This window comes from Pan paniscus, chromosome 3, assembly GCF_029289425.2.
Source record: "Pan paniscus chromosome 3, NHGRI_mPanPan1-v2.0_pri, whole genome shotgun sequence".
NCBI classification, from domain to species: Eukaryota; Metazoa; Chordata; class Mammalia; order Primates; family Hominidae; genus Pan; species Pan paniscus.
Genome location: NC_073252.2, coordinates 75,110,596 through 75,137,180, shown reverse-complemented (window position 1 = coordinate 75,137,180; position 26,585 = coordinate 75,110,596). Strand labels below are relative to the sequence as shown.

The window sequence follows — 26,585 nt, the reverse complement described above, 5'->3', positions numbered from 1 at the left end:
AGGGGTGGAAAGGTGGAGAGAGAAAGGGGCTCCGGAGTCAAGAGCGGGGAGCGAGGGCGCGCGCGCCCTCCTCCTCCCGGCGGGCACAGCCCCCCGGCATTAACACGTCGAAAGAGCAGGGGCCAGACGCCGCCGGGAAGAAGCGAGACCCGGGCGGGCGCGAGGGAGGGGAGGCGAGGAGGGGCGTGGCCGGCGCGCAGAAGGAGGGCGCTGGGAGGAGGGGCTGCTGCTCGGCGCTCGCGGCTCTCGGGGCTCGGCTTTGCCGCGCTCGCTGCACTTGGGCGAGAGCTGGAACGTGGACCAGAGCTCGGATCCCATCGCAGCTACCGCGATGAGAGGCGCTCGCGGCGCCTGGGATTTTCTCTGCGTTCTGCTCCTACTGCTTCGCGTCCAGACAGGTGGGACACCGCGGCTGGCACCCCGACCGTGCGACTACTCGGCGAAGCCTGTGTCCGGGAGGGTGATACCCGCCAGGGTGCATCCGGAGAGAGGACTGCGGGCCCTCAGTGCCCGTGCGTTCCAGCCTCCGGGGAGACTCCAGGTGGCCCTCGGACTCTCCGGCGCCCTGCCTCGCTCACCTGCGCGAGGAGACCCCAGCTGCTGGTGGTGGGGGACGCGAATCCGGGGTTCTTCGGGAATGGGGACAGCAAGAGGGGGTTAGGCGTGAGCGAGGCTGCAGGCTGCGTGCGAGTTTGGGGTGGCTTTTGTGCCGACGTTGCGCCGGGGGCGGAGGCGGGGGGCTCAGGGGTTTGCACCGACCGCCTTCTCTTGCCGTGCGAGGCGCGGCCGCAGCTTCCTTTTGTTAAAAGTTGCGTGTGTGTGACCGGCGCCCGGGAGGACCTGCCTGCAGGTTCTCCGCCGCGCGGAGGGCAAAGTTAGCCCTTTCTCTGCTCTGCGGCTGCTGCCTTCCAACCGCAGGCGCTCTTTGTGCCCAGAGCTGGGGACCGACCCGCTGCCGCCTCTGCTCGCGGCGCCACCCGTGGAGACGAATCGAAGGCTGCGGCGTTTCCCCGCCTCCGGGTTAGGCTTTTGCGCTGGGAGTGCGCGGCGTGGGGCTGTTGTGGGGCCGGACTCCCGCGAGCCTGGAGGTGGTGGCGACAGGGACAACTTGGGCAGGGCGTGTGGAAAGCAGCCGCTAGGTTGCAGACTTTTTGCTTTCGTACATCCCGTGCTCGCCCCTTTCTGCCGCGGCGCCGTTTCATTCCTGCCGCGCGCCCCGGGGCGGCTGGAGGCTGTGTTTGCCGCCTGCTCCGGGAAGGCAAGGGACAGCGTGCTGGGACTCTGCGTTCCCTGACTCCGACCGCCTAGCACGCCGGCCAGAGTGCCCGGCCTGCCTGGCGGGTTCTGAAAGCCCCTAGTTCCCGGTGTCTGCGACCTGTATTCGCAGGTCCTGTTTTCTTCGGAAATTTTTGAGATTCGTGACCGCCCGCCTCCCCGCCCCCGGGACTTCTATACTTCAGGGCTGCCTGGGGGTGGGGTGGGAGATGGCGTGGAACTTTCTGCAAATCCTACTCAGTTCTTAAAGCTATAACAGAAATCCAGGTATATCCGCGCGGGAACTGGGTCTTAGGTGAAGGATTTGCAGGTTGCTGGAGCCCCTTGGTCAGATTCCTGCCTCCCGTTCCCTTTTTTCCAGGTGTCGCTGGTGCGGGCGAGTGCAGGTCGCCCAGCTCACCCCTGAAGCCCTGCTATCTCCCAGGTCATTTTTTAAAACAAACCTTTAAGGTTACCCTGATGATGTAAGGATAGAAAGTGAGTCTTAGCTGGAATCAAGCGCTTGAAAGGAAGCGGCACAATGAACGGTTGTGAGACTGTCGACTACCGGTCAGTTTCTCTATAAAGTCTCCAGGCGCAGTGTGCAGCGTCCTGGACTTGTAACTATTGTGAGGGCTTTCCTGTGGGGGGCAGAGAGGCCTTGCATCTGGACCCCTGTGCAGCAGGAGGGGTCAGCAGGGGTCACGAGGGAGTGTTCGGATTCCCTGGAGGATTTGATCACCTAGCTTGAAACAACACATCTGGTCTTTATGTTTTTGTGCCTTGACCTTTTTAATATCAGTTAAGCTATGTGAACTAGACCCTAGTAGGAGACTAGAAAGACCACATCGAATATCTCCCTTTTAAAAAATTAAAAGAATCAATGGTTTTCTTCTCCCCAATAGATTTTTGGCAAAGGGAATTTTAAGGTCTGTCTCCTGGGGGGGCAGTGTGGTGTAACGACAAAGCCTTGCTCTGTCCCCTGGGTTCTCGGTTTCTCTGCCATTTCTTGGCTGCGTGCCCTTGGCCAGGTTGCTTAGGGCAGGTTGCTTAAATTCTGGGAAACCCAGTGTCCTCCAGAGTACAAGGAGGCATCTGCATCATGAAGGATCCTTTGGGTCCAGAATTCTCCAATGTTCTGAGTGTAGACTCAGCACTCTTTTTAACTATTCCCCTGGCCCCTGTCTGCCTCTTTGAAATTCCTCTGCCTCTCCTGCTCACGGGGAAGTCATAGAGTATGGGTGCATCTGACCGGTCTGCCCCTGACTGAAGCAAGGAGCTGTGGCTTATGCTTACTGCCCTTCAATTCCCATATATTCCTCTGCATTGCCCTTTGAGGGCCCCCGCCCCCCCCAGTATTACAGCTCCTGTGCCTAACAGGATGAACCTGCAAGGAATAGTGAATCATACCTTCCCCGTTTCGTTCCTGCAGGTGTGAGGCTGGAGTCATTCTCAGCAGCTGGACACAAGGCACTCTAAATTATTATCCTGCTGGAAATAAGAGATCCCAGATAATTCATTTATCCCTATTCTGTTTTTTCACCCACTCGTTCCCATTTTTTTTCTGATGACTCTGTAAATCATGTAATGCTGTGCATTTATAGCATGCTTTCTTATGGGCCTTAAGTTTCGTATGACATGTGTGGTGTACATAGTTGTTGCTCTTCAGTTGGAAACTGTGTGCCAGGCCTTTTGCTTGGGGCTTTACCTATTTCTAGTAGTCTCAATGAGCCTAGGAAGTAGTACTATTATTACCCCTAACATTTTACAGCTTGAGAAACTGGCTAAGAATAAGCCCTAAATCATCAGTGGTGAAGCCTGATGAGATTGGCTGCATGTGCCCAGCTCTATATCCATTCACATGATTCACCAGAATCTGTTGTAAGACTCATTCAAAAATATTTAATGAGTTTTTACTATGTGCCAGGGATTGTTGGAAGTTCTGGGAATACAGGATGGCCAATGTCACTACCTTCCCAATTTTGGTGAAAAATATTTAGAATTGCTTGTCTTATGAAAGCGGAGTATTTGTGGAGGAAGGACTAATTAAATTTTAGCTTGGAGGAAGGGCTGTAGGCATTTGACCCTGTGGTATGCTGGCTTAGTTGTTAGCTGTCTCATTCCAGTTAGCGTCCCTCAGAAATGAAGGTAAGCTGTTTCTAAAATGATGATGCAAGCCAGTTAAAAATCCATCTCCCACTCCAAAACACAAAAATGGTCTTGTGCATAGGTGTGAAAGAGAACACCCCCAATAATGGCTGATGCCATTGGCTATTTACCCTGGATAGCACGGTGAGAAATAACGACAATCTACCATCCAAAGCCGTTTTTTCTCCCAAAAGAAATTCTCGTCAGAAATGTGCCAAGTATTCTGCGGGCTTCCCTTGGAACACATTTATGTACAGGTGTTGTGGTGCTGATGAATTCTGCTGCTGTTGTTGACAGCCCTTCGAAGTTACCCTTAGGGTTTTGACTCATTTCCTCAAGTCTCTTCCAGCTGATTAAAGAAGGACACGAGGAAATGAACCTCGGTGTCTCTAGCGGAATTCTCAGAGCTGGCCTGCAGTGTGGGGACCCCTTCAAGGTAGTGGTCAAGGCTGTGGCAGCTTTTTCTTCAGAATGAATGTAGTTTAAGAGTTGGCAGGCTAGGATGTGGGAAGTGCTTTCTTTTGCTGTATTAATGTGCGGTAACTTTTAAAAGTTGAGATTGAATGACATTTGCAGGAATCCAAATATGCAAATTTCATGTGCAGTTTTGGTAACTTGAATAGATATTGCCACAGCTATAAGTCCGGATTGAAGAAGGCCTGGGGAAGAGTTAGAGGAGGTAAAAGTTTGCCTGGAAGGCAAATCCAGTGTAAATCTTTGTTGTACTTAAAGAGGAATTGAGTTGAGTCATAGAGAGGAATTGAGTTGAGTCGGCTTGGCCCAGCAGCTCTGATTTCTGACATTTTTTGGACGTGATCATACAGCTCATCTTTTGACCTAAGACTCTTAATAAGTAAAGAGCAGTTGTAATCTGATAGCCCGCGGAGACATGTTTTCTTTGGCCTACATGATGCTTTTTAGAAAACATTGAGGCGATATTAAACAATCTAGAGATTTTTTTTAAATCAAGATCTCTATTTCTGTCTCCTCTTTAAGAATTGAAGGTCATGGCCCCTGTAGATGAGGCCTGTGCTCTTCAGGTTGCATTAGGCTCTAGGGCTTTATCCTGCCATCCCTTAGGCATTCCCTACTGGGCCCTGGTGAGTGCAGGATCCAAATATGCCCCTGGGACCAGGCAGATGACAATTGGGAGGAGACAGGCCGCCTACCTTGTGTTGGTCTGATGGCTTCATGACTGACAGCTCGATGGCCTTAGAGCAAATTGTTTAACCTTTTTGAGCTTTCATTGTCCATCCTAGTTTTGCCACTTATTAGCTCTGTGACTTTGGGCAGATTACTTAACCTCTCTGTGCCAGTAAATGTGTTGCTACATGTAAAACTTTTAGAATGGTGCCTCATAGTACAGGCTCAATATGTGTTAGCCATAATTATCATCTGTAAAACAGGAATTATTATTGTCCCTAAAATGGGAATAATGCCTACTCTTTTAAGATGATTGCCCTAAAGATTAGAAAGGCATTTTTTTTGTTTGTTTTAAAGACAGTATCTTGCCCTGTTGCCCAGGCTGGAGTGCAATAGCGCAATCTCGTCTCACTGCAACCTCCAACTCCTGGGTTCAAGCGATTCTCCTGCCTCAGCCTCCTGAGTAGCTGGGATTACAGGCACCCGCCACCATGCTCGGCTAATTTTTGTACTTTTAGTAGAGATGGGGTTTCACCATGTTGGCCAGGCTGGTCTCGAACCCCTGACCTCAGGTGATCCACCTGCCTCGGCCTCCCAAAGTGCTAGGATTACAGGCATGAGCCACCATGCCTGGCCTACAGTTTTTAAAATAAACTTTAATTTTTTTGGTCTTGTTTTATTTAGCTTTTGATAAGAGTTAGGAAATCACTAGTCCTAGAGATTGAATAGATCTTCAACTTTTTTTTTCTCTGGGGGAAAAAAAAACTACACATCTTGTAAGATTCTCCAACATAAACATTTGTGTCTGGTACTTTTCCCATTCATCTTATGTTTTAGCTTTCATGCTTACATTTTGGTTATGACACACTTTTGTTAGACATCTTCCCATGCATACCTTTCTGACAGGTTTTCAACATTTTTGCAAAATTTAAGGTTTAAGCCAAATTATTATTCAGGACATGTGGCATCAGTTAATTACGAGCTTGGGCTCTGAAATTGACACCCTGGATTTTTATTCCAGTTCTGCCTCTTCCCTGCTGTGTGCTCTGGGACAAGACACTTAACCTCTCCTTAAGCTTCATTTCCTCATCTGTAAAATGGAGATGATGACATAGGGCCCCTGTGAGGATTAAATGAGATTCTGCATGTAATATGCTTAGCATAGTGCCCCGCATAGAGGAAGTGTGTGGACTCCACTATCAGGCTGATTTTCTTATGTTCCCCTTTCAGCTTTGCCTCTTAGAAAAAAATTGAAAATGTGTAAACAGATATTTAGAGTGGGTTTTTTTTCGTTTTAAGATGAAGTTGTTACATTTAATTAATATACCACAATTAGTGGTAATGCATGTTTATCTGCTTGGCTCTTTGTTTAGCCGTATTCTTGGGTTACTTTCCACCAAAAGCGATACAAATTTCTTGATAAGAGTTTAGGTTGGGGGAATGTCTGCAAATGGCCATTTTCTATAGGTGAATAAGTACATGTAGTTCACCTAGGGTCCATGAAAGCAGTCAAGGAGCTTTTCCATGACTGCTTTCACTAGGAGTTCAAGGACCAAGCTGAACTTGTCCATTGCCCCAGGCTAGACACAGCGGTTAGTGTTCAGTAAGTATTAGTTTAACATCTTTTCTATTCTCCAGCACTTTAGACTAAGCTTTGAACATAATAAATGGTCAGTAAACATTTTGGATTCAGTTTAACAAAGGCTTATCAATCCGCATGCCTTGGTCCTACGTTACAGGCTGGGGGCGGAGGAGGGCCAGGGCAAGAGCACAGCCCCTGATTCGAAGTAGAATTTGGTTGTCTTAAGTGTAAAGTGCTCTGGGCAGGATTTTCAAGGAGATGAGCTTAAATCTTGATGGGCAGGTAATAGAGATCAGGAATCAGTAAAAGCATCCACATAGGAGATAATATTTGAGATTAATTTCTGAACCTTAAAGGAAGAGGGCAGTGTAGTTGTGGCTTCAGCTGAAAAAAACTACAGTACATGGAACAAGGCATTAGGATCTTACTTCAGGATTATCAAACCTTTCTATTGGTATGATGGCTGGGGGTAGGGAATTGGCTGGGAAGGTAAGACTCCTCCTACTAGCCTCAAGGAGCATGGAGGGAATGTGTATTTAGTGCTGAGTTTGGTCTCGGTTATGAAGAATGCTTTGAAGTCAAGGCTAAGGTGGACTTGACCCAGGAGTGGCCCCCCAGGCTTTGCGTACTAGTCCAGGGCTGCCTGTTCCACCATTCTGTCCAATTAGACATACTCCCCAGCCTGTTCCAATAGTCTGACGAAGCGAGAGGCCAAGCCCTGCCTTAAAACTTGGACACTCCCTTGCTGTGGGCAACCAACACTAAGGGAGAGTCTGTTTTTATTATTTATTTATTTATTTATTTATTTATTTATTTATTTATTTATGAGACAGGGTCTTGCTCTGTTGCCAGGCTGGAGTGCAGTGGCACGATCATAGTTCACCGCAGCCTCCACCTCCTGAACTCAAGTGATCCTCTCATCTCAGCCTCCTGAGTAGCTGGGACCCCAGGTGTGTGCCACCACACCGGCTAATTTTTTTATTTTTTATTTCGTAGAGAATAGTCTCGAACTTATGAGCTCAAGCGATCCCCCAGCCTCAGCCTCCCAAAATGCAGGGGTTACAGGTGTAAGCCACCACACCTGGCCTGTTTTTTTTTTAATAGTAAAACATACATAAAATGAAATTTACTATCTTAATCATCTTTAAATGTATATTTCAATAGTGTTAAGTACATTCATACTGTTGAACACTTTCATCTTGCAAAACTGAAATTCTATACCCATTGAAGAGCAGCTCCCCTCTCCTTCCCCCAGCTTCTGGCAACCACCATTCTACTTTCTGTCTCTGAATTTGACTATTCCAGGTACCTCGCAAATGCAGAACCATACTGAATTTGTCTGTTTTTTGACTGGTTTATTTCACATACCATAACATCCTCAAGGTTCACCCCTGTTGTAGTATAAGTCAGAATTTTCTTCCTTTTTAAGACTGAAAAATATTCCATTGTATGTATAGACCACATTCTGTTTACCTGTTCCTCCTTTGATGGACATTTGGGTTGCAAACAATGCTGTAATGAACATTTGCATATAAGTATCTAAGGGAGATTTTTTGTGGAGACTATTTAGGAGGGTTAAACTCATGGCTGCGAGCTACGTGGTGGGGAGCTGGGCAGGAGATGGGCTCTTTAGATTATCTCTGAGTGAAGGGGTAGTGGACCTGGGTATTAGGGTACATGCTTTGGAAAGAAAGCACCCTTAAGAGACACGAGGAGGATAAAGGTGCAGGTCTTCTCTCATTCGTCGTATTTATGGGCACCTTCTGTGTGTCAGGCACTGATGAGATTGAGGGGAAGGAGAACTGGAATTATCATGGGTGTAGGTAACTGGGAGTATTGTTGATACTATGGAATTAGTGGAAATAAAGCCAAGAGGAGGGGTGGCCTATTTGAGGGAGAGAATATGATGTTGGACTCTGCTGTGTTTATTCATTGATTATTTGTGAGCTGCATTTTCTTGAAACTCAATTTCACAGACATGGAGGGAAGACGTCAATGAAATCTTAGGGTCAGGTCCCTGTAAGAAATAAAACTGAACTCCAAAGTCACAAAACATGGCTCTATAATATTATGGTAGCATTGGGGATTATAAAGAATGGTGTGTTAACTGTGAACCAGTCTTATGGTGAAAAGTAAGTTTTCATGAAAAGGAGTGTATACTAGGAAGAGAATCCTGTATTCTTCTCTGCATTAGGCCATGTTTAAGGTATGTTTTTTGTTTTTCTCAGAATAAAATGGCCATATTGGGTATAGAGGAGGACATAGAATTGATGAAAGCTTTGGGAAATAGGTCCTTTGAAAGCAACTTAAAGAAATTAGATTTATTAAGCCTGGAGAAGATAAGGTGAGGGAAGGTTTAGTGAATGACAGTCTTCAAATATTTTTAGTGTGTGAGTGAAAAGTAGAACAAAATGAGAGTCATTTAAATTGCCCCAGAAGGAAATTGAAAATTTTTTTGTTTTTTTTTGGTTTTTTGTTTTGTTTTGTTTTGAGACAGAGTCTCGCTCTGTCGCCAGGCTGGAGTGCAGTGGTGTGATCTCCGCTCACTGCAGCCTCCACCTCCCGGGTTCAAGAGATTCTCCTGCCTCAGCCTCCTGAGTAGCTGGGACTACAGGCGCACGCCACCATGCCCAGCTAATTTTTGTATTTTTAGTAGAGACGGGGTTTCACCATGTTGGCCAGGATGGTCTTGATCTCTTGACCTCGTGATCCACCCACCTCGGCCTCCCAAAGTGCTGGGATTACAGGCGTGAGCCCTTGCACCCAGCAATTTTTTTTTTTTAAGGGAAAATTCTTTCATTAGAAGGGTTGGCAGAGACTTTATTCAGTTATAGGGCCTTTGCTGGAGCTGTGAAGAAAACCAAGTAATTGTCATTTTGAAATGGTTCTTAGGTCCTCCCCAACTCAGTTGGTTTGATGGCCCTTTAAGGGCCTGCCTGAAATCGTTTGGGAATAATTCAGAAATGGGAAAATAACCAACTGTTTTTCTTTCCTCACTGCCTTGGCTGTGGGGCAGAGTTTCTCATAAATGCTGAATAGACTCTAACATAATCCACTACTATAGTCACAATTTTGGCTATATTGATAACAGCAAGTAAAGAACCCACAGCCTAAAAATGGGTTATTGATCTGTTAGGTGTGGCGGGATCTAAACACAGAAGAAATTGTACGGTGTGGTAGCTTAAACTGAGTGTCAAAGTAAGACAAATAAAGGAAGCTCAAGGTCTAGAGAAATCCATAATCAATCATTTAGCCCTACCCTAAGAATCGCTGTGCTATAACGCAGCATGTAGGCAGAAAGTCTGTAAGGATGAAGGACGGCTCCCAAAGTCCTTTTCTCTTGATTACTCAGGGATGGATTGGTTACCCACCACTCTGACTACCCTTTCCATCTGTCCTTTCCCTCTGGTCATTTTGTGGTCATGGCTCAGTGGCACGTTTGAGATCAGCCCATGGTCCAGTGGGGAAGGTGGTAGAAATGACATTGCAATTCAGCAGCTACTGGTTGATAACATTTTATTAATACCTGTCACTTTGAAATTGATGAGTCTAAGATGAGATCCTTGCCTTTAAGGAGCCTAGGACCTATAGGAAGATGGTCCTGGGTAGGCGCCAATGTTACAGGATTTGTAATAAGATTTAAGTTAACAATTCCAGTCCTATTCATTACCATTGGTTTGGAGGACGTAGGCATCACTTCTTGAATGGCCAATTGAAAGGAAGATAGGGGCCTGAATTAAATCTTAAAAGAGTGGGGTGGAATTTGGTCAAGATGTGAAGAGGAAAAGCAAAGGTTAGAGTTAGCCGGAAGGCTCTGCTCCCGCCGACAGAACGTCTGTAGAGAGTAGCGGAAGATGAGATGGGATAATTTTTAGGGCACCTGGATTTTTATTCTTCAATAATTGAAGTCTTTCCTGCAGTGCTATATGTGATGAGATTTTTGTAAATGTAATCTGGCTAAGTAGTTGCCTATTCAGAGAAATAACTTTTAAAAATGGAAAAGTATGGATATCACTTTTGCATGTATTACCTGTGTTGTATGTTCAATGCACATCCAGTATGGATATGTATTTTGAGTTGTTTTTAAGTCCAAGGCTAATTCTGCTCCCTTCTCCCTACCGACCTTCCCCACTCCTAGCCAAGATTAGAGATTTTGTGGGCTCAACTTCTGATTGTGGCAGTAGATGACCTTTCATTTGCTTATTAACATATTTTAAATATTTAGCAAAATAATATACCTTGTTTATGTCAGTTTGTTCATTGAAGCAAAGATAGCAACAAACAAGCCTGCAAACCTTGATAAGGGGCCTGTGTGGTTTGGAACATCTTGAGATTCTTCCCTGGATCCCCCCCAGTCCTGTTTTAGAAAGCTATTAGGGGCACACTGGTGGCTGCCCTCCCCAACCCAGGGAGTCTTCGGAGGGAGGAGGAGGTGGCTGTTTGTGGTGGGCAGAACTCTGTCACTTAAGGAAGAGGCGTGTCTGATAGCACTTGCCAGTAGTGAATGCCTCATTCTTGACCAAGTAGAAAAAAGATAAGAGGGAAAATGAAAAAGGTGAAACGGTTCTCCTTTACCTTGTATTTTAAATTGCTTAGTGAGGCAAAATATCCACCTTCATTTGGGTTTACCCCAGGTAACTCATTTCAGAGGGTGTTAGAACATTTCAGAGGGTGTTAGAAAATTCCAAACAATGGCCAGGACTCCCGGTAATTTAAATATAATGGCCTATGCAGGTTCTTAAGCAGAGGAATTAGTTGACAGAGTTAGAACAAAGGAGAGCATTATCACAAAGAGCTCTGGAAGTTAATGTATCTCTTTTTATTGGAAAAGAAGTATTTCTAGAACAGGATTCAATTGGCTTCTGGGGAAACTATTTACTGGAGATTTTAGAAGTGTGAAAGGTGGCAGGAGACGTTGGCTGTCTGTTATTCTACTTGGCTAGTGCATACTTAAAAATAAAACAAGACTATGTTAAAAAGATCTTGAGAATTCTACTTGGAAAGACTGAAGTAAAGATAGTACAGGTACTTTTCAAAGGATATAAATTTTGGCTTATAAAGTATTTTAAATGCAATTCCATCCCAACTTTCACAATGCAGACTTTCTTTTTAATGGCTGATGTTGAAAGAAGGTACCTTAGAAAGATTTTCCATTTAAGAAATGGTTGATATTTATTTGGCTGATAAAACACCACAAGGACTGGTTTTTAGATTTTTTTGTCATTGTTAAATCAAGCCAGGATTCTTAACCTAAAATATGTTAGGATAGCTAATGAAAATACTTAATTGGAATGTTTCAATGTTTCTCTACTTATTTTAGTATAGTCTGTATATGTGCTGCTGGGAAATAGTATATACATTTTTAGCCGCACCAAAAAGCATCACTTTGATAAAAGAGGACCCCCCCCTTGCTTTTTTAAAATAAACCAGCATATGTAGAAGGGTTTGTGAGTTTTTTTAGTAGATCTGAATGTGTTGCCCAATTTACATTCCAGCATTTTCAAGGGATATTATTTAACACGATCATCTTGGTTTCAGAACCACTGCCTTTCAAAGAGTCTGGCCCAGAGCACTGTGTGTGCCTGCGAGTGAGGTGGGTCCCCCACGGGGTCTAGTGGCTTTGCGCCATACTGGCCACTGGGAACACCAGCTCTGGCGGTACAGCAGGGGTACTTAACATTACAGCTTTATTCTTCATTCTTTTGATCCCTTCTGTGTCTTTAATTTGCCCTTATACCAGAAATCCATAGATTTATTCACAAATAATTATTGAAGCATCGGAGGTGTGGCAGTGAACATACCAGGCAAAAGTCTTTGTCCTCTCTTGGGGCTTATGTTTTAGTGAATTATTTTTCTCTCCAGGAGAGAGAAAAGTCCAGGAGTCCAGAAGGAAAAAAAAAAAAAAAAAAGATGTAATTTGAGGGGCTGTCATAGAAAGCAGTTTAATTTAGACTTATTTTAGTTCCATATTATGGTTAGTTAAGGAAGAAAGAGAAAAGAAAGGTGATGCAGAGGGTCAGAGGGTACCAGTTCAAAAAAGGAAAGCCAAAGAAAGCAACTAGAACAACAGGAAAAGGAGATTCAGGGGCTGGGGGAGATGGGCAGGAGTGGAGTCAGGGAAGCTTTGTGAGGTGCTTTTCACTACCTGCCACCAGTGCTGCCCTCCAGAGGGCTGAGCACCAGCTCCATCCCGTCATGTCCCTGCCCCAGTTTCTGTAACTTCAGAGCAGCAGGCCTCTTGATTCAACAGGTGTTTTTGATGGAGGATTTACCCAAGAGGATTGACTAGTGATAGGTGTCTTCACTTTCAGGACCTTTGGAGCCTTTAATGTGCTTTAGTCTGCAGGTTTGGAACTGTTTGTTCTGGAATGTGCGGCAGTGCTCTTTCACAGCTGAGAGAGATGTTTCAGGGTCCAGGCTAGATGCTCTTTGGTATCTCTCCAAGGACTGGAGATTCTGCCCCTCTTTTTAAAATTCATTCATGTTTTTCTTAAAATATGACCGAACTCCTAACTCTTGCTAACCTTACACCTGGGATTCTTAGGCCCTCAGCTGAAGAACTTGATGAATTTCAGCTTTAAAGAGGTTCTTCTAACACTTGGCCATTTCAGCCAGGCTTTGCTATAAAGTCCTGTGAAATTGGGGGACTGAAAGCTAATTACTTGGATCACAAGTTGCCTGTGAAAACTGCAAGGACCTGCTGTCAGGGCTCATTAAACCCCAAAGTATGGCACCTTGGCGTGCGAACTACTCTGACCGAGAGGAGACTGGAAAGCCTCAGAAGCCAGGTCTCTGTTCTTTCCTCCTGGTTCCTGCTCCCTTTTCTCCCGCAAAGTGAGTCACAGAAACCAGAATTCTTTTTCCCCAAGGCAGGTCATAGAAACTAGAACTCCTCTCTCCCAAAGCCAGTCATAAAACCTAGCAAGTTCACTCTCCCTTCTTCCTGGAAGACCCTCATTCCTGAGGGGTCCTGCCCCATCCCCAGGGGAAGGGGAATTGTACAGAGCGGCCTTGCTGAGTTTCCCCACTCCGTCCATCACTGTTAGGCCAGATCCTTTGTGTCCAATCACATTTCTGCATGGCTGTTCATTCATCAAACCTAAATATAAAAACAAAGGTTTTCCCTGGGGAAAAAAATATGACAGACTTCAGTTTTAATAATAACTGTTGTAATAACTGTCGGTCTGTTTGACACGGTACCATTTAGCCACCATCAGCCCTACTGCATGTCAAGTTTCAATGCTCTTGTTACTGTAGCTGGCCTGGGTGAGGTGCCAGCAGAGAGGTGACAGGGTGACTTCATCCGGCTTTTTGTGTTTTCACTTTAGAGTGGCCTTTCACAGTTCCATGAAATGATAAGCTCTCCAGTTTCAAATGAAGGACGCCTCAAATTGAGAACTGACACCATTGCATTCCTCAGGATGGGAAAGTTCCTTCTCCATCAATTCTTGGGCACTGGAGTAGGACTCTTGCTGCAGATGGTATTGTTCTGGTTCTCGAGAAGGAATCCAAGATAAAGGCTGTCTGGGGATAAAAAGTGGTACCCTCTTGGAATATGGGCAGGAAGGCATCCCTAGTGACCATAGCCTTGGTTGAAGGTATTAAGGAGGAATCTTGAGGTGCTTGTCTGGGTGTCAGTTGACAATTTCAATGAAATTAGCAGCATTAGGTCTATAGGTGGCTGCTTAACTAATTATGAACTCAGCTGCTTAAATATATTTGCTCCAGGTTTCACAATTCCTTTTATTTACAGTAATTATCACTGGTTAGCAGCTATTGTTTTGGGTGAGAATTTCAGGGTCTACATTTAAGTAAACCCTATTTAAATTTATTAGTTGACTAGGGAAGGGTTAAAAAAGCAGTAAGGAGTCTATGACTTCTAGAGGATTCCCTGGCTTGTTTGAAAATGTGTTAGCAGCCATTTTTCAATATGAAAGAACTGAACTTTAAAAAAAAGTATATTTTTATTTATGGCAACATTTCAAATAGGATAGTGTAATGAACCCTCATATAACCATCTAGCTTCAACACTTACCAATACGGCCTCTACCCACTTTATCTTCCCATTATTGGGAAGCATGTCTCAAGCATCATAGAATTTCATCTATAAATATTTTCAGTATGTAGTCCTAAACTACAAAGACCTTCTTTTCTGAACATAATGATGATGCCAATGTCAAACACTTCCAAATAAATATAATTACATAATGTCATTGAATAGTATTCACATTTTCCTATTGAAGATAAATAAAAATATAAACAAATGTATGTACATTTAAAAGAAAGCAAACAAGATCTACACATTGTAATTGGTTGATATGTCCTTTAAGTCATTTCTTCTCTGTAGGTGTTAGCCCCGTTTTTGTTAAGGAAACTGCAGTTGTCCTGTGCAGCTTTTCATTCTGATTGCATTACTTGGTCTCTTCACCTGTACCATTTTGAATATTTCCTGTAAATTGGTGACTTAGACGTTTGATCATATTCAGTTTGGTTTTTTTTTTAATGAGGGTACTGTGTAAGTGGTGTGTTCTCTTGTTCTGCTTTCTCTTTTTGGTGTACCTTTGGGTATTTGTGAAGATTCATATTTTTTGTTAGATTTGTATTTTTGGTTTTAATGGTTGCCTTCAGACTGATACCTTTCTATAATACCCTTGTCTGCTGTTTTTTGGGGGACTATTTTCCATTGTTGCTACCATAATATTTAAATTAGCCAGCGTTTGTTCTTTGCTCTCTCTTTACTCTCCTGAGCTGGGGATTGGAAGTAATATTCTTTTACTTCCAGTTAATATCTAAAAGGCAATCAGCAAGCATATTCTACTTTTCGGAACTTCACCTATTCCCCATTTTTCTGATGGCTATACTCATTTTTCAGAGCATACAGCAATTATATACTCTGCTATCTCCCTTGTTACCATCATTTAGTCTTAGCTGTACAGGTAAATATCTGTTTAATGCTGGCGGCCAGTCTTTATATCATGGCTTTCCTGGCATTTTGGTTTTCTGAAACGCACCCTCTAATAGATGCCTTATGGGAAGTAGTTCCTGAATTATATGTCCACAACGGCGAGTGTGTAGTCTGTATATTTAAAGGTCAGATTGGCTAGTATAAAATTGCTGGCCCATCTTATCTTTGCTTGGATACCTTTATTATTTTACTGTATTGCATTTTGCCATAAAGTGGCGTCAAAATCTGATGATAATCTTATTTTCTATCCCTCAAATTTAACTTGGTATGTTTGCCTAGATACCCAAAGGAATGTTTCTCCACCTTTATTCTTTAAAGTCCACTAGTTAGTTTTATAGTATTGGCTGCTGTAGGTTGATTTTTTTTTTCCATACACACAATGTGCTTGCTGCTTTAATGTGTAATTTTAAGAGTTCTTTTTTATTTCCTCTCCAATAAAGATTTCATTTACCATTTGTTCTGATCTTTGTTGGCTTTAGGAACTCCCATTATTCATGTTAGACCTTCTTAGCCTGTATTCTGTATCTGCCACTTTCTCTCAAATCCTTTTAACCACGTCATAATTCATTTGAATTGAAAAATTTTCCTCCTTTCCATCTTCTGGTTCATTTAAGACACTGTTCATTTTTATTTGCTCTCGTGTTGTCTTTACCTGTCATTTCTGAAATGATTATTTTCTTTATTTTTAATTCTTAGTTCTTTTGCCTCCATTTTTAAATTTTAATTTTCTAATTTTCTTCAATCAACTCATTTCTGAGTTTTAAAAATTCTGATTTATGCTGTTCTTCATAGCTTTTTTCATTTAGTTAATTTCTCTTGGCTCCTTCTGAAATATTAGGTCATAGCTTTCCTTTGTGCCCTTCTGGCATGATTTTATTGTTTACACGATGGATGTCATTCTGCTCCTTAGTTTTTCTTTAAAAATAACTATATGGAATTCAACTGGATTCTTTTCTGTTGTTAACTGAGTTTTCCTATACTTTTAGGAGGGCCAGTGTAGATTTCCTAGCATCAGAGATTTAGGAGACTCTCTTAGTTGTTTTCATTTTATTTTATTTTATTTTTGAGACAGAGTCTTGCTCTGCCTCCCTGGTTCAAGTGATTCTCGTGCCTCAGCCTCCCGAGTAGCTGGGATTATAGGCATGTGCCACCACGCCCAGCTAATTTTTTGTATTTTTAGTAGAGACGGGGTTTCACCATGTTGGCCAGTCTGGTCTTGAACTCCTGAGCTCAGGCAATTCAGCCGCCTTGGCCTCCCAAAGTGCTAGGATTACAGGCATGAGCCACCGTGCCCGGCCTCATAGTTGTTTTCATAAAGTGGTAATAAAAATATGAACTCTACTTTCCTATATCCTAAGACTTTTTTTTTTGTCCCTACCCACACTGCTCACCTGCCCAGACTTTCCCTTACCTTTGCCCCTATTTCCTCATCTTAGATCTCATCCCCAGCAGCTTCTCCCCAGTGTGGGGCTTTGCCTTGGCTTGCTAATTCATAGGAATCAGACCCCTCCCACTCCAGAACATTCTGGCACATTGGACATACAGGTGGCACAGCCCTCTCCGCACTCACTAATTAAACTGGAACTTTTTTCTCTGTCTACTCTCAGGATGACCCTCTGAGCTTTCCAGTGAGTGCCTGATAGTGGTTCCTGTAGCTGATGGTAGTTTGTCATCTAGAGTTGTTGTGGATGTTGTCCATGGTTTTTGAGTCTGCTCTCTGTCAGTTTTTATGGTTGGGGAGAGTCAATAATTATGCTGCCACCACCATCTTCCCAGAATCTATATTGACATTTTAACATAAAATTTGGCAACCTTTGGGTCAACGAAATCTGGACTAAAGTCCTGTCTTGAAATCTCAACTCAGAGGTGTAGCTGTTTTTCAAAATGCTTTGCTTCCAAAATAAGTTATTAAAAATTTGTAACTATCTGAAAACTGATTACTATGGAAATGAACACTGTATGGCCTACCTAACATTAGCTTTCTAAGCTTATTGTTTATGAGAAAATATAGTGGCTGAAATCATCCGAGTGCCAGGAAACTCACTGCTGAGCTGTTATTTCTGAGAAAAATTTATAAGAACTGACATGCTTTTGTCATTATTTGTTTGGTGTGAGATTCCTTGAGTTCTGAAGGAGAGAGTGCTATTTTACAGTTCTAAAAGTATTAAATCACATTTATACTTAATATCATCTAATAAAGATAACAGCATTTCTTAATTAGGTGTATTTTTCTCTGATTTTTTTCCCCCACTGAAAAATTTGCATATCTCTAATTATAATCATTTCTGGAAAAAATGCTGCTAGGGATTGACATGATATTAATTTAGATTTCCAGAAATACTAAATTTCCTTCCTCCAACCTGAGTTTTCCTCCAATTGGCCATTGATTTAAATTACCTACTAAAAGGTTACAATTTTAGAATTGACCTCTTACCCCTCTGCTTTTGGGAATGGCCATTATCCTAAAGCCATATAAAGAATAAGGACAGATTTCTCAATAGACATACTGGAAACTTTTGTTATTTAAATTCTGGAAGATAGAGCAAGATTGTTTTTAGACATTTCCTCTTGTTTTCCACAAAAAGATTGAGAAGAAGTCATTTCAAACACAGGGCTGGTTGTTAAGAATTCTTTGCAAAGGGAAACAGGCTTAATGTATTGCTCTAAGTGAATGTCACCCAAGAAAAATTAAGGGAAAAGTGAATACTCATTAAGCAAATTGACCAGCAAGCGTTCTGATGAATGTTGAAACAAATTTGAATAAACCAATTTTGTCCATTAGTGTGCTTTTAAACCAATGTGATTGTTTTGGCCTAATTATTTTCTGTTTTGCTTATTCAAATGTAGAATGGCTGCAGAATTAACTATTGCAGCAATTATCTGATTAGCAATTTAGAAAATTGGTGAATGGTATCTGACTACTCACCAAGAAATATCTGGTATTTCATAGGGCTGTGTGGAAGAACACAGACTGTCCAAGGAGGATATTTGCTGTTTTTCACTCACTACAAATGGCAGCTCAGAGGATCTCACTGGATTAGTATGGGCTGTGGATGTGGGCTCCGGGCTCTCGGATGTAGTGCACCAGATTGAGGTCTGATGTGCTGCAGAAGTTGTATTTGCCACCCGGTGTCACTATTCTGGAGTCCCGTAGCTGTGACTGGAGAATTCTGCAACATTTCCCACTTCTAAAGCTTGGTGATTCGAGAAATCTGTGCCCGACTGGCTGCCAAAGCTTGTCAGGGGGACCCAGTGCTAGGCCGATTTCTAGGTGTAAAAGCCAGGCAGATTTGCTCACTCAAGAAAATCTGTTTTTGCAGGTTTGCTTTGAGTTCCAAGATACAGATCCTGGTAAAATTGTTTGCTGCGCTAATGCCCTGAGTTTCTTCTGGTAGCTGGGTTCCCGAGTGTGGTCTGGACCAGCAGCATCAGGATCACCTGGGACTTGTTAGAAATGCAAACTCTCCGCCCCCACCCGGGAACCCGCTGAGTTGGAAACTCTTGAGAGCAGGGCCCAGCCATCTGTTTTAACAAGCTCTCCAGGTGATTCTGCTGCAGGCGAAAGTTTGAGAACCACTGGCCTTGAGTGTAAAAATTACTGGGCTTTGTCACAGCTGTCAGGCTGTGCTAGTTAAAAGGTTAAAGCCCTCGTGGATTCTTCAATTCTCTTAATGTCAGAACGTCAGACCAGGGTGCAATTCTGAGTTCTCCTTGTGTCAGACTAAGAAAGATAGATATGAGTTTCGGTTAGTCCAGACAGGAAAACAGACAATTGGAGTACCATGGGACAGTGCTGCAGTAGAGGCTTCGAGAAACCTGCGTGGGTGGAGGGAGCAGGGGAAGAGTGGTATTTTCAGAGGACAAATACGATTGTGTCCTACCCTGATTAAAACCTTTCAGAGACTGCCCAGTGCTCTTGGAATAAAGTCTGTCTCCGTAGATCCCTTTCAAGCCTCCAGTATCTCGTTTTGATCTCCATTTTGCACACAGCACTTGCCTCATTGTTGGCTGTGAGTGCACGCTGCACCCCCAAAGGTGTCCAGCTCCTATCCACCCATCTGTGGCCTCTGCAGGAGCTGCCCTTCTGTCCACTGCCAGGGGCCTCATGCTTCTCCCTGGCCTCCTAGTGCACTTCACAGCCCAGCTCCCACCCGTCCTTTGCAATCTTCTCTGACCTCCCAGGGTAGGTCAGATCAGCCCTCATTGTACAGCGTGCTTGTTCGAACTTATCACATTGTAATTACCTAATTGTATAATTATTGGTTTATTGCTGATGTGGAGTTAAATATAAACTCTATGGGTGAGGGGTGGGGAATTCTTGCCCTCTTGACTGTCCCAAGGGCCCAGCACACAGCAAGCTTTATTATTGGATGAATGAATGGTGGAGCAGTCCTCATCTTTGTTGTTAGGACATACGGGCTGGTTAATATATTACATTTTGATTGAGGTGTCACCTGAGCTTTAGACCCCTCCATCCCTCCCACCCCCATCCCCACTCTCATCCCCACCCTCGTCCCAGGAACATTTGCCACCACCATCTCATTCTACTATGGGAAAGGCAGGTCCCTGGCACTGTGGCAGCGAAATTTCATAACTTGGTTCTAACTTGGGGTCTGCCCTGTGGGACACCAGAGAGAAATTCTTGAGTATCAGTATTTCAGGGATATGGGGAAGGAAGAACTCCTTTGCTTTTGCAGACATTCATAATACATGGGTCAGAAGTCAGCAGCCTGGAGTAAAGGTGGCCCCGGAAGGTTTTCAGGGAAAATGACTCTTGCCTCCTCTTTCCTCGGGGCTTCCAAGAAACACTGCCTCCTTCTGTCACAGAAGTTGATGGCAGGCTGGGGGTTGTGGGTTGTTGGGTTGTGTTTCTTCCCACCCACTTCCAAATCTATTTGTTAGAAGATATGCACTCCTTTGCCTTTTAGTCAATTTACTTTGGCCTGGTTGAAGCCAGTGTTTTTTATTCCTATTCTAGAAGGTAAAGGCATGGAAGTTGCCCTTCAGAAGCAACAGCTGCGCAACATTGGGACATTTGTCTAAAATAAGAAACTCAGCCTTGCTGATTTAATAGAAAGCTTGACAATAGCTTATAAAAATACATATATTGAGAATGAGGGCTCATGTTTTGTGAAAGATTGGGGTTTCAAGACCTAGAGGGTAAAGAGGCTGACGTGCTTAATGGGAATCTTGCTTTTGATAGAGGAACTGGTAATCTGTTCACTATTTTATTTGCACGTTGATTGATTGTTGTGTGGTTTTTGTTTTTTACATTTGAGGCTCAACATATTCTCTTATACCTATTGTAAACGTCTACTAGATTAAGTGAATGTAATAAAACAGTTAATTTGGGAAAAATTATAAACACAATTCCTCACTCACTGTCAGAATACTGTAGCTACCATCTGCCAGGAGTGTTGATAGCAGGAAGAACTATAATTTTGTGCTTTGATAACCTATGTTGTCTGTTTCCTTTATCTTCATCAGCTGCCATTTTTCTTCATAGCTTCAATGCATTCCATGGCTGGCTCGCTCGCTCCTTCCTTCCTTCCTTCCTTCCTTCCTTCCTTCCTTCCTTCCTTCCTTCCTTCCTTCCTTCCTTCTCTCCCTCCCCCAATCCCTGTGAGGCTGTCTCCCTGCTCCTTCACGTTGCCTTACCCCCTTCTCTTCTCTTCTTGCTGTCAAGTGCAGTAATTATAGTAGTAGTAACCACAGGACCATTTTATTTGAGTATAAAGCATTTAAAGGATTTGAAGGTGGAGATTCTGACCTATTTTACCCCTATAGATGTCAAAACTGAAGTTTGTAGAGGTCAAATGAGTTTTCCCAAAGTCTCACATTGCAATCCATGCATGTCTGACTCCAAAACCCACACCTGTTTTCATAATATTCCTCTTGTTTTCATCTGCTCACCCAAGCTCAGAGAAGCACCTTAATTTCCAGTGTCTGATCCTCCTTCTAGACTTTCCAATATTGCTGAGTAAAGTTACAAAGCTGGACCCACTTTTTGTTTTAAAGCTCCTTTTTTGGAAATAATTTCAAACTTACAGGAAAATTGCAAGATTAGTACAGAGAACTCCAGTACACCAGTTGTTAACATTTTGCCACATGTATTTTGTTTTATATACATATTTTTTTCTGAACCATTTGAGAGTAAGTTGCTAACATGACCCCCTCCCCCACCTTTGCTGTGCCCCCTTGAAGACTCACTGAAGGAGACAGCCTTGTATTATTCTATGAGAAACACCGAGGCCACCCAGGGTGAGTTCCTCTGCCTCCACCCAAGTGCACCCTTTACCTTGTCCCTCTAGAGCTGAGGGCCCTGCTCCAAGGAGTGACACTGTGAGCTGCTCACTTGTGAGCCCTTTAAATTAAACTCATATTCTAAAACACATGCACTGCCTTCCTGGAAATTGGCTCTCTCTAGCACTTAAAAAACAGATCCTCCTCTATGGCAGGGTAACACAAAGGCAAGTGAAAAGGGGCTCCCTGAATGTTTCTACCAACTCCAGAGAGGGGAGAAAGGAGATTTGCCTCTGCTTGTTATCCGGAGCTGTAGGTGAACTGTTCTGCTGCTGATAATTGAAGTCTATCTGCAGAACAATTATCAAGGGCAGTAACCTTTTTTCTAGCAATGGCCTCAGATAAAACTTGTTTTTCTTATTAATAATTTGTTTTTACTTCCTTTGGTATAAACCATCCCTATGGCTATAAAGTGACATTTTTGAAAGTGGAAATAGAAGGAAAAATGTCCTGTCTGTTCAGTGTGGGATGGAGGGGAAGGTGCAATTTTCCCTATTTGACAGGCCCATTAAAGCAGGATTTCAGAGTATGTTCACTAGCAAAATGTACTGATTTACCCATTATAATGAAAATTAGCTTAAGTATCTGAGTCAAGTATAATTTATAGCATTTTTAAGAGCTAGAAAATCAGGCCTTTATAAAATGTAGATCATAATTGAAGACAGGTTTTAAAAATGCCTTAGGGAAATAATATTAATAAAATGTCAAGACGAATGGATAAACAAAAATATAGCATATACACAGTGGACTATTATTCAGCCTTAAAAGGGAAGTCAACTTTTACAAATGATACAACATAGATGAACCTTGCAGACATTATATTGAGTTAAACAAGCAAGAGACAAAAGGACAAATAGTGTATGATTCCACTTATATGAGGTACCTAGAATAATGAAATTCATCCAGACAGAAAGTAGAATCATGTTGATCAGGGGTTGGAGGGAGCAGAGAATGGTGAGTCATTATGCAATATTTCTGTTTGGGATGATGAAAAAGTTCTGGAAATGGATAATGGTGATGGCCATACAACAATGTGAATGTACTTAATGCCACTGAACTGTATACTTGCAAGGTTAAAATGGTAAATCTTATGTCATGTATATTTTACCATAGTAAAACATTTCTTAAATGCCCCAGTTGCCAGATATATGTGTATATATACACATGCACACAGATAGGCATATGTGTATGTATAAATGTTAATCAGCCTCTCACTTATCTATGTTTCATTTGATATCATTCAAATTAGATGCCATAAGTTAGAACTAGAGTTTAGGGTTGTCACACTTTTTTATGTCTTGAAGTTTTCATTCGTCTTTTTTTTTTTTTTTTTTATGAGAAGGAGTTTTGCTCTTGTTGCCCAGGCTAGAATGCAGTGGCATGATCTCGGCTCACTGCAACCTCCGCCTCCCCAGTTCAAGCGATTCTCCTGCCTCAGCCTGCCGAGTAGCTGGGACTACAGGCGCCCACCACCACGCCCGGCTAATTTTTTATATTTTAGGTAGAGATGAGGTTTCACGGTGTTGGGCAGGCTGGTCTTGAACTCTTGACCTCAGGTGATCCACATGCCCCGGCCTCCCAAAGTGCTGGGATTACAGGTATGAGCCACCGTGCCGGCCTTATTTGTCTTCCTCAAAACCCCATTTCCCCTTCTGAGCCTGCAGGGAATTGACATTTTGCAGAAGTTTGAGTTTCCTGATAGGAGGAAATTTGGTGATTAGTGAATATTGGAGCGCCTAGCTCACACTCGCCCACACCCGCACCTGTCCAGGACAGTGCTAACATGAAGGCAGTTTGCACTTGACAGGTCCTCCTGCAGGATCTTGTTGCAAGAATCTGGCGATGCCCATCTGTTTGTGGAGTGTGCAGCCAGGAGGATCTGCTCGGAGGTGAGACTGCACCAGGGCTCCCTTTTGTATGTCCTAGGTCTTGGGGGGTGAAGTCTTTGACTAGTGTGGCTGACCTTTGCCATGCTCTTTTGACCTGTTTCTTTTTACTTTGTTCTGAATTGTTCTTTAAGTGAAGGAAGCAAATGTTCAAAGAAGGGACGAGCTCGCTACCCTGACCCCAAACTTCACAGATGGTGAGGGCCTTGTTCTGGTGTTTATTGGATTCCAATCCTTAGTGCTTTTCTGGTTCACGTTTCAATATGTGCTTTCCAGAAATCAAAACACAGAAATCTACATATTTACGGCAGCGGGGATGGGGTGGGGGGTGCGGGGAAACGGGAGACTGTGCTGGGCTGTTGGGAAGAACCCACTGGAAATGAGAAAGTTCCTCCTTTCTGCTCAGGGATGGATCCCAGTATATTTTGCTTGTCACATCCAGACCTTATCCAACTCCCCAAAGACTGACTTCGTAATGGCAGAGAAAGGTTTCCTCTTAGTCTGTCTCTGAGATCAAAAGGGGAGGTCTTTCCTCAAGCATTAGGTTGTATTTTTGTTAGGATGAGTGAGTGAGAAGAGAATATATTAAGTAGTCCTATGAAGGTCTTTGCTGCTGGTAAGGTGTGTGTATCTAGGAGAAGTCTGACCACATAATTAGCTAAGAAAGGTCCGTCTTTGAGTGTTGAATGATACTTGCATCTTCATAGTTAATTATAAGATGTCAGAGCCGTAAGTCAAATTTCATGTTTAGGTCCTTATTCTAATTCTGTGTCCAAAGAGTAGTATAAAAACAACGTAGGCCTGGCATGGTGGCTCACACCTGTAATCCTAGCACTTTGAGAGGCCAAGTTGAGTGGATCACCTGAGGCCAGGAGTTTGAGATCAGCCTGGCCAACGTGGCGAAAACCCGACTCTACTAAAAATACAAAAATTAGCTGGGCATGGTGGCGGAGGTTGCAGTGAGCCGAGATCGTGCCACTTCATTCCAGCCTGGGAAAGCGAGACTCCATCTCAAAAACAAACAAAAACAAAGTAGATGTTTAGTTATATATTTATATTATAAGAGAATCACTGCTATTCATTCTTGCCACAAACATTTGAGTGCTTTCTACGTACAAGAACTGAATTTTCTTTTCTTTTTTTTTTTTTGAGACTGGATCTCTCTTTGTCTCCCAGGCTGGAGTGTAGTGGCACGATCACAGCTCACTGCAGCCTCAACTTCCTGGGCTCAAGCGATCCTCCCACCTCAGCCTCCCAAGGAGCTGGGAGTACAGGCACATGCCACCATGCCCGACTAATTTTTGTATTTTTTGCAGAGATGATGTTTAGCCACATTGCACAAGCTGGTCTCGAGCTCCCGGGTAAGCAATCCTCCCGCCTTGACCTCCCAAATTTCTGGGATTAAAGGCATGGGCCACCGTGCCTGGCCCAAGCACTGAATTTTTATTAATGTAAGAGATTTCTTTGTCTTTTTTTTCTTTTTTTTTTTTTTTTTGAGATGGAGTCTTGCTCTATTTCCCAGGCTAGAGTGAAGTGGCACAGTCTTGGCTCACTGTAACCTCCACATCCCAGGTTCAAGTGATCCTCCTCCCTCAGCCTCCTAAGCTGAGATTACAGGCACATGTCACCATATCCGGCTAATTTTTTTGGTATTTTTAGTAGAGACAGGGTTTCAGCAAATTGGCCAAGACTGGTCTTGAACTCCTAACCTCAAGTGATCCATCTGCCTCGGCCTCCCAAAGTGCTGGGATTACAGATGTGAGCCACTGCGTCCGGCCGATATTTCTTTGTCTTGACCGTTTTTTTTTTTTTTTTTTTTTTTTTAAAGACAGAGTCTCGCCCTGTCACCCGAGCTGGAGTGCAGTGGCGCAATCTCGGCTCACTGCAACCTCTGCCTCCCTGGTTCAAACGATTCTTGTGCCTCAGCCTCCTGAGTAGCTGGGATTACAGGCATGCTACACCAAACCTGGCTAAATTTTGTATTTTTAGTAGAGACGGGGTTTCGCCATATTGGCCATGCTGGTCTCAAACTCCTGGTCTCAAGTGATCCTCCCGCCTCTGCTTCCCACAGTGCTGGGATTACAGGTGTGAGCTACTGTGCCCGGCCTATCTTAACCTTCCAATGGCCTACGTGTTTAATTCCAAACATACAATGTAGGATGATTAAATCAGGATAATTGGGGTTATCCCATCGCCTCAGCATTTATTTCTTCTAAGCATTTAATTACAGATCTTAGAATTGTTAGTGGCTTTAGACTAACTCTTTACTTTGTCAAATGAGAAAAACAAGGCCTAGAGAACCTAAGTAACTTGCCTAATGATTTAGAATCCAGAACTGCTATGTCTCTACCAGTATATATTTTCCCCTTCACATCCTTCACTAATTGCTTAAGAGCAAAAGTATGCAGTTATGGCCGGGCGCGGTGGCTCACACCTGTAATTCCAGCCCTTAGGAAGGCAGAGGCAGGAGAATAGCGTGAGCCCAGGAGTTCGAGATCTGCCTGGGCAACATAGTGAGACCTCGTTCTCCACCAAAATGCGGGGGGGGGTGGGGAAGACAAAACCCCCAAAACCCAAGTGTAACTACCTGCAAAAGTATGCATTTATACATTTCATCTAATATATACAAATATTAAATATTTAACAGACACCGAACATTTAATAATTTTGCTTGTCTTCTCCAGCCTGAGAAAAGCTTTGACAGATGTCCTGTCTCTAAAACACACTCACTGGAAGCTTGAGTCGTTGCTGCTGGGTCCTCTTAGTAAGTTTCCTTAGAAGCACACAGAACATTTAACATGTTCTCTATCTTGGGAGTGCTGTTCAAAAAGCAGAAGCAGCCCAAGGGCATCTTCTTTTGCCACCAGGTGGCACGCTTGTGAATTGGGAACTGGTGGAAGGAATGAGTCAAGGTGAGGGTTGCACTAAAATGAATCTCCCAGCTGGGCAATGTTGAGGAATGTGAGTGGGGAAATGCTTCATTGCAGAGAATGAAGTCTGTCTGATTTGCCCAGAGATCACAAAAATAAAAGACAGAAAAGCAGAACATGAAAATGCTACAGGAAAGGTGGGATCGGCACAAATGATACCTTGGCCTATGTCCGTGTGGTTTAAGGCAGAAAATTGAAGGGCTGACTTGGCCCTGAGGAGGAAACTACTCAGTAGCAGAGGCAGGAAGGGCTCAAACCACAGGTGAATCCACCCAGGTTGAACGCCCACACAGAGGTGCGCGGGTGGAAGGTGGGTGGGGTGGGGTGGTGCAGCCTGACTGCCTCCGCTGCAAAGGATGTGCCTTTGTGTGCAG

At 43.5% G+C, this 26,585-nt stretch overlaps 1 protein-coding gene across 8 annotated transcripts in view; it reads left to right on the top strand.

Moving 5' to 3' along the window:
• Window positions 1-205: 205 nt before the first annotated feature.
• Window positions 206-26,585, top strand: part of KIT (KIT proto-oncogene, receptor tyrosine kinase) — an 82,806-nt gene continuing 56,426 nt past the window's right edge. For 6 of the 8 annotated variants that reach the window (XM_055111549.2, XM_008954180.4, XM_055111551.2 and 3 more), the window contains exon 1: window positions 215-398. In XM_055111549.2, coding sequence (XP_054967524.2) covers window positions 332-398 — 67 coding nt within the window. In that variant the 5' untranslated portion in view covers window positions 215-331. Of the gene's footprint in view, window positions 399-26,585 lie in introns of all 8 variants that reach the window. The other 2 variants (XM_003806470.4, XM_024928662.4) reach the window with 2 other exon arrangements.